Source organism: Misgurnus anguillicaudatus, chromosome 5 (assembly GCF_027580225.2).
Source record: "Misgurnus anguillicaudatus chromosome 5, ASM2758022v2, whole genome shotgun sequence".
Classification (NCBI taxonomy): Eukaryota; Metazoa; Chordata; class Actinopteri; order Cypriniformes; family Cobitidae; genus Misgurnus; species Misgurnus anguillicaudatus.
This window is the reverse complement of record NC_073341.2, coordinates 25,402,963-25,416,365: the sequence shown is the minus strand read 5'-3', so window position 1 is coordinate 25,416,365 and position 13,403 is coordinate 25,402,963. Positions and strand designations below refer to the sequence as shown.

The 13,403-nt window shown below is 35.3% G+C and overlaps 1 protein-coding gene across 1 annotated transcript in view; it reads left to right on the top strand.

Moving 5' to 3' along the window:
- Nucleotides 1–13,403, top strand: part of slc26a6.2 (solute carrier family 26 member 6, tandem duplicate 2) — a 16,515-nt gene extending 3,112 nt beyond the window's left edge. Inside the window, exons 5-19 of the mRNA XM_073867815.1 lie at nucleotides 21–185; nucleotides 321–473; nucleotides 910–992; nucleotides 1,106–1,253; nucleotides 2,770–2,883; nucleotides 3,051–3,128; nucleotides 3,226–3,321; nucleotides 3,833–3,939; nucleotides 4,367–4,436; nucleotides 9,729–9,821; nucleotides 10,335–10,481; nucleotides 10,592–10,819; nucleotides 12,368–12,422; nucleotides 12,631–12,753; nucleotides 12,861–13,403. Of these exons, the coding sequence (XP_073723916.1) occupies nucleotides 21–185; nucleotides 321–473; nucleotides 910–992; nucleotides 1,106–1,253; nucleotides 2,770–2,883; nucleotides 3,051–3,128; nucleotides 3,226–3,321; nucleotides 3,833–3,939; nucleotides 4,367–4,436; nucleotides 9,729–9,821; nucleotides 10,335–10,481; nucleotides 10,592–10,819; nucleotides 12,368–12,422; nucleotides 12,631–12,753; nucleotides 12,861–12,880 (1,680 nt within the window). The 3' untranslated portion in view covers nucleotides 12,881–13,403. The remainder of the gene's footprint in view (nucleotides 1–20; nucleotides 186–320; nucleotides 474–909; nucleotides 993–1,105; nucleotides 1,254–2,769; nucleotides 2,884–3,050; nucleotides 3,129–3,225; nucleotides 3,322–3,832; nucleotides 3,940–4,366; nucleotides 4,437–9,728; nucleotides 9,822–10,334; nucleotides 10,482–10,591; nucleotides 10,820–12,367; nucleotides 12,423–12,630; nucleotides 12,754–12,860) is intronic.

Here is a 13,403-nt window from a genome sequence, read left to right as displayed (position 1 = left end):
ATGTGTATGCATGTGTATAGTTGCTCCTGGGTTTGGTTCGGTTCGGTTTCGTGGTGACGTACCTGTCAGAACCATTGGTGAGAGCTTATACGACAGCGGCCGCCATCCATGTTATCGTCTCCCAGCTCAAATATACCTTCGGCATCAATACGAGTCGATACAGTGGACCGTTGTCACTTATATATGTGAGTATGAACACACCCCAACAACAATCTCTCTTCTCTTCTTGTGTGCATTTTGTGTTTAGTGTCCCCTAGTGGTGGGGAATATGGCTTTTATTGACTTCTTACTGAAAACACCTTTATTTTTTTCTTCTCCAGACAATCATAGACGTTTGTTCAGCGCTTGGAGAAACTAACATTGGTACTCTGGTAGTTAGCATTGTAACCATCGTTGGTTTGATCATCGCAAAAGAACTTAGCGCCTTGGCAGCCCGGAAAATCCCTATTCCTATACCTGTTGAACTCATCACTGTGAGTTACTTCACAGAGTTATGGTTGCACACACACACACGCACACACGCATGCACACACGCATGCACAGTTTTAACATTTGACTAAAATTAAATTAAAGTCAATCTTATTTTTAGCCTATTTAATACGAGATTAAAAAATTAACAAAAAGAAAATTCAGTTCTTATTTATGAACTCTCATGTTATTGAAATGGGATCTTGACAGCCTGCGATCCAAATCCAATGTTTCCTTCAAAATATTAAATAATACCTTTTCAACAATGTAAGTGACAGTATTTAAATTTTTTTGTACATGTAAACTTTTTCTTTAATTGTTTACATGTAATTGTTTACCTCAGTAATATATGTAATATATAAGAAATGGTCATCATTACAGTCCTGTTTATTTACCATTGTGACTGGCTTCTTAAAACTTTACTTTTGTTTGCATATACAGATCATTATAGCGACTGTGGTGTCATGGAAATTTGATATAAAGACCATATACAAAGTTGAAGTAGTTGGTGAAATCCCATCAGGGTGAGTCTTACCGCTCATTACACACGCTCATGTATACAGCTATATTACACAAATAGGAAGTCACAATTGTTAAACTTACAAAAATACACTAACTTCTCCTTCTTACTTTCTAGGCTGCAGGCTCCTGTGCTACCTGCATTTAACCTGATGGGTTCGATGGTTGGTGATGCTTTTGCTCTGGCTGTTGTTGGATACGGCATTGCTATTTCACTCGGTAGGATTTTCGCTCTAAAATACGCCTACAAAGTTGACAGCAACCAGGTAAGAGACTGCATACAGCATATTTTATTTGCAAAATATCCAGAAATACAATGTGAAAAGTTGATTTTCTAACTGTTAAGGTAATATTGCAAGGATCTTTTGTATACTAACTGGAAAAAGCCCTTCTAACATTGTTCTAAACTTTATCAGACATACATGTATATGAAAAAGTGCTTGTGCACTTATTAGGATTGTTTTGTCTATATGTGTATTAGGGTGGTCCTTATAATGGGTCAATTTTTTTAAATGTTCAACTCTCACCCCCTAAATGTGTTAGGATATTAATAAAAACACACTGTGCAAATTTTGAATTGAAGAGTTTTGTTGCAAAACGAGATAAATCCATTTTTTAACATTTTTGTCAAAAAATGTTTATTATTATGTTATCATGTTATTATTATTACTTAGCTGTATTTTTAAGTTATGAAGGTTTAAATCAAAACAAACCAACTGCAGTTGAATTGAAATTAATTGGAATGCACAACCAAAAAACGAGATTTCTGAACAATTAACAAAACGGTGGTTATCTCGTTTTGCAACGAAACTCTTCAATTGTTCCTACAATATCTAGAGGTTGCTCAAAGCCTTTGATTATTTCCGAAACCACATTTTTTTGCAAAAACTGTACCACTTAAAAATGCACAACACACATAAAACTTGCTTCTTGGAGGGTAACTTTGTTATTTCAGTCTCTTTTGATCCGAGTAACCATATAGCGGACTTGCTTTGTGTTGCTTCAGCCATTGTCTCAGTGTATATATTCTATTGTGCTTCATTCACTTTGAAGCTTTCTTGCTTTGAAAGACATATCACAACAAAAACAGGAGTTTTAATTGCATGGAGCATGGTCAGATAAGTCCATTGCTGCCATCAGTATATATTATTAAACAATTATACATGCTACACTGTAAAAAAATCTGTAAAAATTGCAGCGGTTGCCGGTAACTTACCGTAGATTTAAATTTATGTTCTTTACTGGCAACATTTTGTTCAAAGTTGAATGAACATTTAACATTTACAAGTCTTTGTCTTTACAGAGTAAAACAAAAAAAAAACAGCATCAAGCAAAACATTCTGGGAAACAAAATCTGATGCAAAAAAACAGGAAAAGGTTGATGATGATTTCTGGTTCCCAGAATGCTTTGCATGAGGCTGTTATTGTTAAGTTTTATTCTGTAAAGATGAAGACTTGTTAATATTTAAAATTTATTTAACTTTGAATAAACTCTTGCCAGTAAATAACATAAATTTAAATCTACAGCCAACCCAGCTGCAATAACATAGTAATTTCTAAGGAATTTTTTTACAGTGTAGCACAAAGTATCACATAATACGCGATTGTGTTAAACTTCAAAGGTCTTGAGCAACCTCTAAATATGAATTAATATTGAAAAAAATTGCTAAATTTTTTTTTATTCAAACATATTGGTGGGGTGAGAGCATGAACTTTTAAAAGTTGAAAAATAAGGACCACCCTAATGTGTATATATTTCTTAATGTCTCCTCCCTGGATCAGGAGCTTATAGCGCTGGGTCTGTCTAACTCCATCGGTGGGTTGTTTCGGTGTTTTGCCATCAGCTGCTCAATGTCTCGAAGTATGGTGCAAGTGAGCACAGGTGGAAAGTCCCAGGTGAGAACATCTGCAAACTACACACCCTTGCTCTTTTAAATTAAGAACCTGTCATTGTATAATTAGAAGACTATGGTATGTGGATGATGCATTTGTTAGATTAAATCGTTAAAAAGATTTCTTTGTCAAAATAGAATCCTTAAAATACACACTTTGTTATCTCTTAGGTTGCTGGAGCTGTCTCTGCTTTAGTAATTCTGGTGATCTTGTTGAAGATCGGAGAACTTTTTGAAGAGCTTCCAAAGGTCAGCACTGAAATTGGATATATATGTTTTAATTTCCTGTATGTACATACTGTAGAAATAGGTTTGTGTGTGTGTGTAAAGAAAGCTGTTTCTTTAGGCTGTGCTGGCTGCTATCATCTATGTAAACCTGCACGGCATGATGAAGCAGTTTGGAGACATCTGTGCTCTCTGGAAGACCAACAGAGTAGATATGGTGAGAGCAGGAGGGAGTTCAATAAAGCGAAGCTTAAAAATACACAAATGTAACCAAATAAAAAAATGAATATAAAAAATACGAAATACTCACATCACCCCTACATTTGTAAAAAGTTGGATATGTTTAAAACACTTAAAGTACTTTTTTCTAACTAAAATGTTCTCCCTTTAAAGGAACAGTATGTAGGATTGTGGCCAAAACTGGTATTACAATCACAAAACTTGTGGCTAAAACTGGTACTGCAATCACACAACTGGTGGCCAATACACAAAATGACAACATAAACATCAGTTGAGGGCTGCAACTCCACTTTTTAAATGATAATATCCTGGCCTGAACTGTTGGCAGTGATATAAATATTTGAAATAAAAATGATTTCTAAATGTCTAGTGACATATCAGGGCCATTTTATGATTAATTGATATAAATTTCTTACATACTGTTCCTTTAAGTGAAACATTTTTGTGATTTTTTTACTTCAATCTGTAATACTTTTTTATGTGATTAGGTTGTGTGGGTGATGACTATGATTTTGACAATATTATTTAATCCTGATCTGGGACTGGCCGCATCTATCGCCTTCTCCATTCTCACTGTTGTATTCAGAACTCAGCTGTAAGTATCAAATCTCTTAAATAAATAAATAAATAAATTCTCTAATACAGAATCAACTTTTTTGAACCTTAAACCATTCACACCCTAAACTCTGGGTGACTCACCTTAAACCTCAATACCAAAAACATTTACATAATGACCAAAACATTTACATTCTTAACTGGTTAGAACATATCACTTTTATAGAGCAGTCAAGCTGGTTCAAGCTGTATCTCCTGCTTCAAGAAAAGCTGTTTTGAATGCCATATTGTTTTCCCTTTGGAGTTCCATAAGCTTGTCCATATGTACCATCAGCTCTGTGGCTGAAATCAAATCCCTGTTCTTGACAACGTCAATTTTTTGTGCAGTTTTTAAATACATTTCTCTCCATCTGTTCCTTCTTTATTTGAACGCTTTTCTCTTTTTTCCCGTTTCCTGTCTGCAACAGACCAAAATACTCTCTCCTCGGTCAGCTTCCTGGCACTGACATCTACAAACCAGTCGAGGACTACAATCAGGTGACCTTGACCCATCAGCACACACCAGCATTACAATTTATAAAAACAGACTGCACATTCATATGCATGAGTTTCATTTGAAACCTAACAGTAAAATGCGTATAAAAGCACACCTGCCATATCACATTCAGTTTTAATGAGGCAAATATGTTGCCTAGCAACTACAAACAGACTACAAGAAAATAAACTTCACTGCTTGCCGGATGAATTAAGCTTATTCCGATTATTATTGGAGTAGTAGTAATAAATTATACTGCTTATTAAACATTCATTCATTTATAAAGGAAGCAGCCATGTTGTGTTTATTATGTTTGCAAGGTTGCGTTGCATTAAAATCCCTTTGACGGGTCTAGCAGCTACAGTGCATCAAAATTGTTGTTGTTGAGCTGTTGAGCCGTGTGGCCTCACATGATTCATGGCAAAAAAACTGATTTACAAAATTTTTTAAATACTCCTTTTGTCAGTAAAGGACTGATATAATCTAATGAATGATTGTGTAAACACAAAGCAAGTGTGTTTTATCTTGGTGGAATGCAAACAGTCAGAGATGTATAGTAACGAAGTAGAACTACTTCACTACTGTACTTAAGTACTAAAAGACAGTATCTGTACTCTACTGAAGTATTATTTTATTCTCCTACTTCCACTTTTACTTCAGTACATTTTTTCTTTGAGTTTAATACTTTTACTCCAATACATTTTTTATGTGCTGCATAGTTACTCGTTACTCTCAAATGTTACGAATCATGGTCACATGGTGGTCTGAACCAATTGGAGATAGTGAAGGGCGACCCCTCCCTCCCTCTCACAAATATGAGCCGGGGTTGTGGACAAATGTGAAGCGAAGAGAGAACCAAAGTGCGCGAGAAAGACAGAGAGAGAGAGAGAGAATGCGCAAGAAAGGGCGAGTGTGCGCGAAAGAAGGAAACCTAAATTCAATGAAACACCTTGTAGGTTTACCTATTACCATTTTATCTACTAATATTTCATTAATTCTGAATTCTCTATCGCCATATCAGTTAAATTAATCAGAATTATCTGAACATTCCTGTCCTTGTACTCCTGCTACAGCCAAAGGAATTGTGAGTGTCCTTTAGCTTAAACATTTGAAATAATATAAACAATATTATATTCAAACTTTTGTCTGTTTTCTTTAATAACTACATTACACAATACTTGTACTTTTACTTTCAGTACTTGAGTAGTATATTTTAAAATAAACTACTTGCAATACTTAAGTACAAAACATGTTTAATACTTTAGTACTTCCACTTAAGTGCTGTGCTTAAAGAGCACTTCAACTTCTACTCAAGTGACTTTTTTGATAGAGCACTTGTACTTTTACTCAAGTCTGGGTCCCTAGTACTTTATACATCTCTGCAAACAGTTGATCTTGATATGAAGGAAAGTGTATTATTTGTTTTGGTATCATTGTGTTACATACTGCTTTAGAAGTATGAGGATAAGTTTCATCAAGTGGGTGGTGAAGTTTTGTTTGTTGTGTGTAACAAGTAAATGTGTTATAACCGAGACCTGCTTTTAGATGTAAGATATTGTCATGGTATTTAAAGTAAATTTTGGGTCACACTTTATTTCAACAGTCCACTTTAGACATTTTACTAACTATTAGTAACTTTGCTTTATATATTTTCTAAGAATTTATTGTAATGATCCCTAAACATACATTCTACACTTTCAGAAAAAAAACAAAAAAACAAAACTTTACATTTTTTCTCTGTTTTGTACCTTTTCTCGTATACCAAACTTTAAAACATACTACAATGTGGTGTACCTTTTTAGGTACATTACTGTACCTTAAGGACCTATTGTGTGCATTAAAAGGTACGGTTAAATGATTTCTACCCCTACACTGTTAAACCTTACCAGGCTTTTTAGGAGTAAATTACTGGCAACACTGTTGCCAGCTAGTTACTGTACAGCATCTATAACGGTGACTTACTGGCAACAGTGTTGCCAGTATAGTACTGTGTCTATGACAATACAGTGAAAAACTGGCAACAGTGTTGCCAGTAATTTACTGTCTCTGTACCATTACGGTGTCTTACTGGCAACAGTGTTGCCAGTTTTATACTGTAGGTTAGTAATTACAGTTAATAACTGGCAGCAGTGATTTCAGTTAATTACTGTACAGTACCACATGCTTCAGGTATAATACTGTATAGTATATAAAATGCCGTACTCATTGTGGTACTCTAAAATGTTTGAAAGATTCTTTTTTTTTATGTTACTTTATTAAAAAGGGAGAAAGAACCCCAAAATATTTAGTCAAATACACTTTATTACTGTGGCAAAAGATGTCAGGATCAGAGGACGGATTAACCCAATCACAGACAAAGTCGGGAAAACAGAAAACACTTTATTTACTAACATACAACAAATCCCACGAGGGTGTACATGACATGAAACACTGTAAGCAGATAGATAACACTAAACTTGACAAGATAACTCGGCTAGATAACCACATGAACACGAGAACAAAACAAAACGAACCTGCACAGAACTAAGGACACAATGACATTATATAGAAAAAACAAACAAGATAACGAGGGGGAACAGGTGATGGGAGAAAACCAATGATTACTAATAAGCAGGAGAACGAGGGGGCGGGGACAAGAGACAAGACACCGGAGGCACATGACCCAATAAACAAGGCATGAACCTCCACATAGAGCAGGGATGGGCAACTTCGGTCCTGCAGAGTTTAGCTCCAACTTGCCTCAGCACACGTGCGTAAAAGTTTCTAGTATGCCTAGTAAGACCTTAATTGGCTGCTTCAGGTGTGTTTAATTAAGGTTGGAGCTAAACTCTGCAGGACACGGCCCTCCAGGACCGAAGTTGCCCATCCCTGACATAAAGCATGGGACTGCCAGAACGCCAAACTGCCATCATAACTAGATATAAATACAAAACAAGACTCCTTGGCAGGATCCTGACAATAGATAAATGCATAGCACAAGGAATCACAAAATTAAACTAAACAGAACAAATTTTCTGTAGAATTGGCAAAATAAGATAAGATAACAAAAGCAATAATATAAACAAAGAACACTGCCACTGCATGACAGTTAAACCAAAACTAACAAAATCATACTCCAAAACAATGCAATCAAATAACATTCAGGTTATTTATTGGTAGTGCGACGCATAGCAAAAAAAACCACGTATGGCAAATTGTGTGGTTTACTTTCAGTGTAATAGACAAATTCTTTTAAGACACTTAACAAAATAATGTCAAATCCCACCCTCAAAAAAAAAGATCTCCGTTGTCACCGTTGACCGTCAGGTTATTCCAAACCTGCAGTTATTCAACATAATTTTAATGACCTTCTTATATTCTTACAATTCAAGGATTAACAACAAAAATGCTTCATATAACACGAAGTAGAAACCAGAAATTAAGCTCTGTTTTTTGCACAGGCCTACTAAGGGGTTACTGGTGCCACATGGTGATCAACAGTAAAAATTACAAATTTTACCTTTTTGCAAAAGGAAAAACCATCATCAATCAAAAATGGCTTTGCAATCAAAAAATTTTGCTATAATGGAAGTCAATGGGGCAAAAATGACCACAAACCATACATGAGCAAGAAAAAAATTGATCTGATGCTGCACAACAACTAAAAATTCATCAAAGCCAATGTTTTTTCTAATCGTTGAAATGCCCAAGACTGTGAAAAGGGTTTTTAAAAAATCCAGTCCAAAGTCACTTTTTATATTGAAAATAAGTCATTTTGTGTTTTTTCCCCAAATACTTATTTGGGAAGTTCACTTATAAACTTTTTAAAGAGTTACAATCATGGAATTTTTGTAAATATTTGGTACTTTTGATCAGCATTGAGGTTGATTAACAGATTAATATTTTTTTATATTAATCTGATACATTTTTACAACAGTTTCATTTAGTGGCATTTTTTGGCCATGAACTTGAACAACACGAAAGGGCAGTGAATTTGAACAATGCACAATGGTTAACATTGATAGGAGATGCTAAAAACTTGCTAATCAGGAAGCTATTTGGAACCTAACTTTATGTGTTTTGAAGACACTCACAAATATTTTAACAGTTTACTTACTCATTTTCAGCTTTTAAACATACAAATCCACTATTATATTGTTCAACACAGCACGAGTAAACAAACAAACAAACAAGTTTATCAAGGCAAATTGGTGACACCTGCACCTGTGTATGTGTGTATGTGTGTGTTCCAGTAATTTACCAGATAATATTACAGTTATTTTCCTTAATTGGTGCAAAGAGTAATTTACCGTAGTTTATTATTAGTGCAGCATAACTGCACCTCATATCACAGTAAAATACCTTTCACCGATGTTAAAGCTAAATACTGCCAATTTTACAGTTATTTACCTAGAAATCTACAGCAAGGTTTAACAGTGTAACATTTAAAGGCGGGGTGCATGATTTTTGAAAAACACTTTGGAAAAGGGAGTCGGGCCAAGTACCAAAACACACTTGTACCCAATCAGCAGTAACGGGCGTGTCTACTAACTGACATCATTGCCTGGGTTGCGTATGTGTGGGGCGGGTCTATCAAAAGAAGGTCCAGATTCCATTGGGGTAGGGGCGTGATTTTAAATGTCAACATTGGGTTTCAGAGATCATGCACCCCACTTTTAACTGTTACTAAATTGGTCCTTAAAGGTACACAATAGGTCCTTGGGGTGTATAATATTGTATCCTAAAAGATATAACATTTCAATGTTTTGCATACCCATAAAGTTACAAAAATGAACCTTTGAATGGCAAAAATCTGTTTTAGTACAGTTTTAAACCTTTTTTCTGACAGTGTACTGACTAGATGTCAACTTACAGTATTACTAATCCTAACCCTAACATTCTATTAATACACTGAGAGTTAGTTGGAATGTACTGTAGTTGCAAAGTTACTTGTAGTTAGTAAGTCTAAAGTGAACAAGAATAAAGAAATCAGTAAAAGCGTGAACAAATTTGGTTAATTTACAGGTACTTTGGACTCAACTAACAATACTTACCAACACAGAGTTTAACATTTGATTTGTCCTTGATCACAACATATATTTATTATATGATAATAACTTTTAAACACTTAGGTAGCTAAAAAAACTCCTAATAACTTATTTTTATCAATTCATCTTTAATAAAGAACTTTAGCATTTACTTTTTAATCTTATAATACCTTTAATTGTTTTAATACCAATTATGACAGTACTATTTATGCAATACCAATATTTTAATCTAAATATAATTTCTCTGTACTTTTGTCACACCTTTAGGTTCAGGAGATTCCTGGCCTAGCGATTTTCCGCTCATCTGCAACATTGTATTTTGCCAATGCTGAAATGTACATCGATGCGCTCTACGAGAAGGTCCATATACAACATACACTCACTAACATTATCAGATACCAACATGAACACACATTATGCATTCACACACATACATAAAGAGCATTACACAAGCTGCAATTACAGCTAAAACTAAATTGGCTGTGTCAAACATGCAGACTACAGCAGAGATCATGTAAATAATTAGTATGAGATTAGACCAAACAGATCACATACAACACAAACGCTTGCATTATCCAATGCATTTCAATAATCTGACTCAATTATCCTACTTATAATTTGATTTAGAAATATGTACTGTATTTTTTATGTTTAAGTATGTTTGCAAGTACTGGGTCATATTAACATTTAATGTCTTCACTTCAAATCTTTACCAAAAAAGTAGAACATTCGGATACTTTAATGATACTCATTTCAACATACTACAATTTGTGACATGCTAATTCTAATTTAAAGACTGTTTAGTGCAAGTAGTATGCAAATTGGGATGTGAGGCAAGTCTGGATGTAAAGCATTAATATATTTTGTATGCAGACTGGGGTAGATTTGGCTAAACTCCTCTCACATAAGAAGAAGTTAGAAGCCAAGAGACTTCGTAAGGAAAAGAAAGCAGCGAAGAAAGCAAAGAAGGAGGCCAAGAAGAGAGCTAAACAAGCTGCCAGTCAAGCCGATAAGAATCAGGTAGCTTCTGCATTTAAAGAAACAGCTTGTATGCAAGTTGCATGTGATTGTCCTTTCGTGCTTGCTCCCATCCTAATAACGCTTGTATTTTCTGCTTTGTTTTTAACCAGAAGGTGGATTCAGAGTTGTCAGACATAGAGGAAAGTGAGGATGAGATTGATTTTTCAGGCGTAGAGGCAAATGGAAACATGCATGAGCTGTCAGTTAAAGAGCAGAATGTGGTCACTGTGGAGGCAGGCCCAGGCCCCAACCCTGACTCCAACCTCCCAAAAGCAATCATTCTGGATCTGAGCCCTGTCAATTTCCTGGATACAGTGGCTGTGAAGACTTTACGTAATGTGAGGCACCAAAAATATCTGTGCTTATTAATGCCTTATTACAATCTTAAAAATAAAGGTGCTTACAAGTGTTCTTCACAGTGATGCCACTTGTCAAAAGAGCCATCTCAAAATACCAATTTTAAAGGGGCCATATTATGAGATTTTTTTTAAGATGTAAAATAAATCTTTGGTGTCCCCAGAATGCGTATGTGAAGTTTTTGCTCAAAATACCCTATAGATAATTTATTATAGCACGTTAAAATTGCCACTTTGTAGGCCTGAGCAAAAATGTGCCATTTTAGGTGTGTCCTTTAAAATGCAAATGAGCTGATGAAATACGCACAACCGGCGCAACGCCATAGAATGTCTCTGAACAGGTTCACGCCCACTTTTGGGGGAAAACAGACTAGACCTTCCATTGACTTCAATTCAAAATAGCGGAACAAAGCAACGCTCGTACACAGCCGGCAGGCATAAATAACTTAAGAAATCACTCAGATTAAACATGTTGAGTAATTATCTATCCACCCTGCCTGCCATAGAGCGCGAAAGATACATTAACACATTTGATTTGGTCAATGTAGAAACATGTCTCTTTTATTCTCACAGCGTCACATTTGTGTAACAACGCTCCCTATTGGCCAGAGGTGTACCTCATCGAGTCAACAGGGAAGCAAGTGAATGATTTTACTTCGTATTTGAAAGTTACTTTGTATTTATACAGTATATTATGTCTTTATATTTAGAGTACTGAGTGCACTTTTCCGTCCAGCCATACAACTAGCCTTAGTGATTTTCCAGCAATCACTGGATAGCATTGTTACACAAATTTGACGCTGGGAGAATGAAAGGGACATGTTTTTATATTAACCAAATTAAATGTGTTAATGTATCTTTCGCGCTCTATGGCAGGCAGGGTGGACAGATAATTACTCAATATGTTTAATCTGAGTGATTTCATAAGTTATTTACGCCTGTCAGCTGTGTGCGAACGTTGCTTTGTTCCACTATTTTGAATGGAAGTCAATGGAAGGTCTAGTCTGTTTTCCCCCAAAAAGGGGCGTTGACGAAACTTACAGTCAAGTTCCCGGATGTGCCGGTAGTCCGTATGCAAACACTAATCACAATGATAGTGGTTTGTTGCAATTGATACTCAATTGTGCTTTAAATAATTTTGTTTCTCTCTCTTTCTATCTGCACTAAATGGTAGTGCCGTGGTTGGATAGTGCAGATTAAGCGCTATTATTGTAATTCGCCTTGCAACCTACATCACAAAACAGGCGAAATCTAAACGACCTAATTTTTCACATGCTTTTGCACAGAATTGCTTACCAAAACTAAGTTACTGGGTTGATCTTTTTCCACATTTTCTAGGTTGATAGAAGCACTGGGGACCCAATTATAGCATTTAAACATAGAAAATGTCAGATTTCCACCATATGACCCCTTTAAAGATTTTTATAACACCATACAGCCAAAAATTGTTCTTCTATGGCATTGTGTAGCATCTTTGTTTTTAAGAGTGTACATGTGGAACCATGGTATAAGCCTATGTTTTACATGCAGATCTACAAAGATTATGGAGAGGCTGGTGTAAAGGTGTACTTGTGCGGGTGTCAAAGTAAGTCACCAATACATACACATTCTGTGCATTTGTGCAATCTACCTTTTGATAAAGATATACAAAGTGTTTTTTTTCTACAAAACTTTCCACATGTTTTTCTCCATGATGTCTGGAATCCCACTTAAAAATATTCTTGCAGAAAGTCGAGATGTTAGTCATCACATAATCTGATGTCTTTCTTTTTCCACTCACTCCCTTCTCTTAGGAGGTGTGGTAGAGAGTATGGAGAAGGGCGATTTCTTCAATGACAAAGTAACCAAATCCATTATCTTCTCATCAGTACACGATGCTGTTCTTTACTGCCAGCAAGAAAGTAATGAGGAGGACAGTTTTTTCTTAAACGTATGTTTGGATTTGTAAAATAGATGTGTGCTGTGTGTTCCTCTGAAACAAGCCGATAGACATAAAACATTGCCTTTCTTCTCATGCAGGACATGCCGAAAACATATTTATAAATCCAGACAGGATATGACACAGAAAACGGAAAAGTGACAATAATTCAAGAGACAGACTACTGCACACTGGAAAATTCAGTTAAAAGCTGGGTTGTTGTTTATAGTGCAAACAGTACAGCATTTTAAGTTCAGTGTGAGATAGAAGAGGGTATTTTTAGGAATTATCTGTTTTGGAAAAAAGTTTAGCAAGATATATATGAAAATAGTCGTTTTATGCATGCATAATGTAAATCAACTGTTATGAAATATAGTGACAGTTTATTCCAGATTATGGCAATGTCTTGTAAACCTTCTAAGTGTTATGTGAATGTGTAGTTGTTGGATGTAATGTTGAACACACAAATATTGAACTTCTCCCACAATGTAATCAGACTACTGGAAAGTTGTATTACAAAAACGTGTGACAATAGCATGATATAAAATTACATTTATGTGAGTATAAGCTATGTGTGCTGTTTGTGCAACTTTGTATGCATGTGTATTAAGAATAAATTTAACTTAAATAAAGAGTCATTTTCTTATA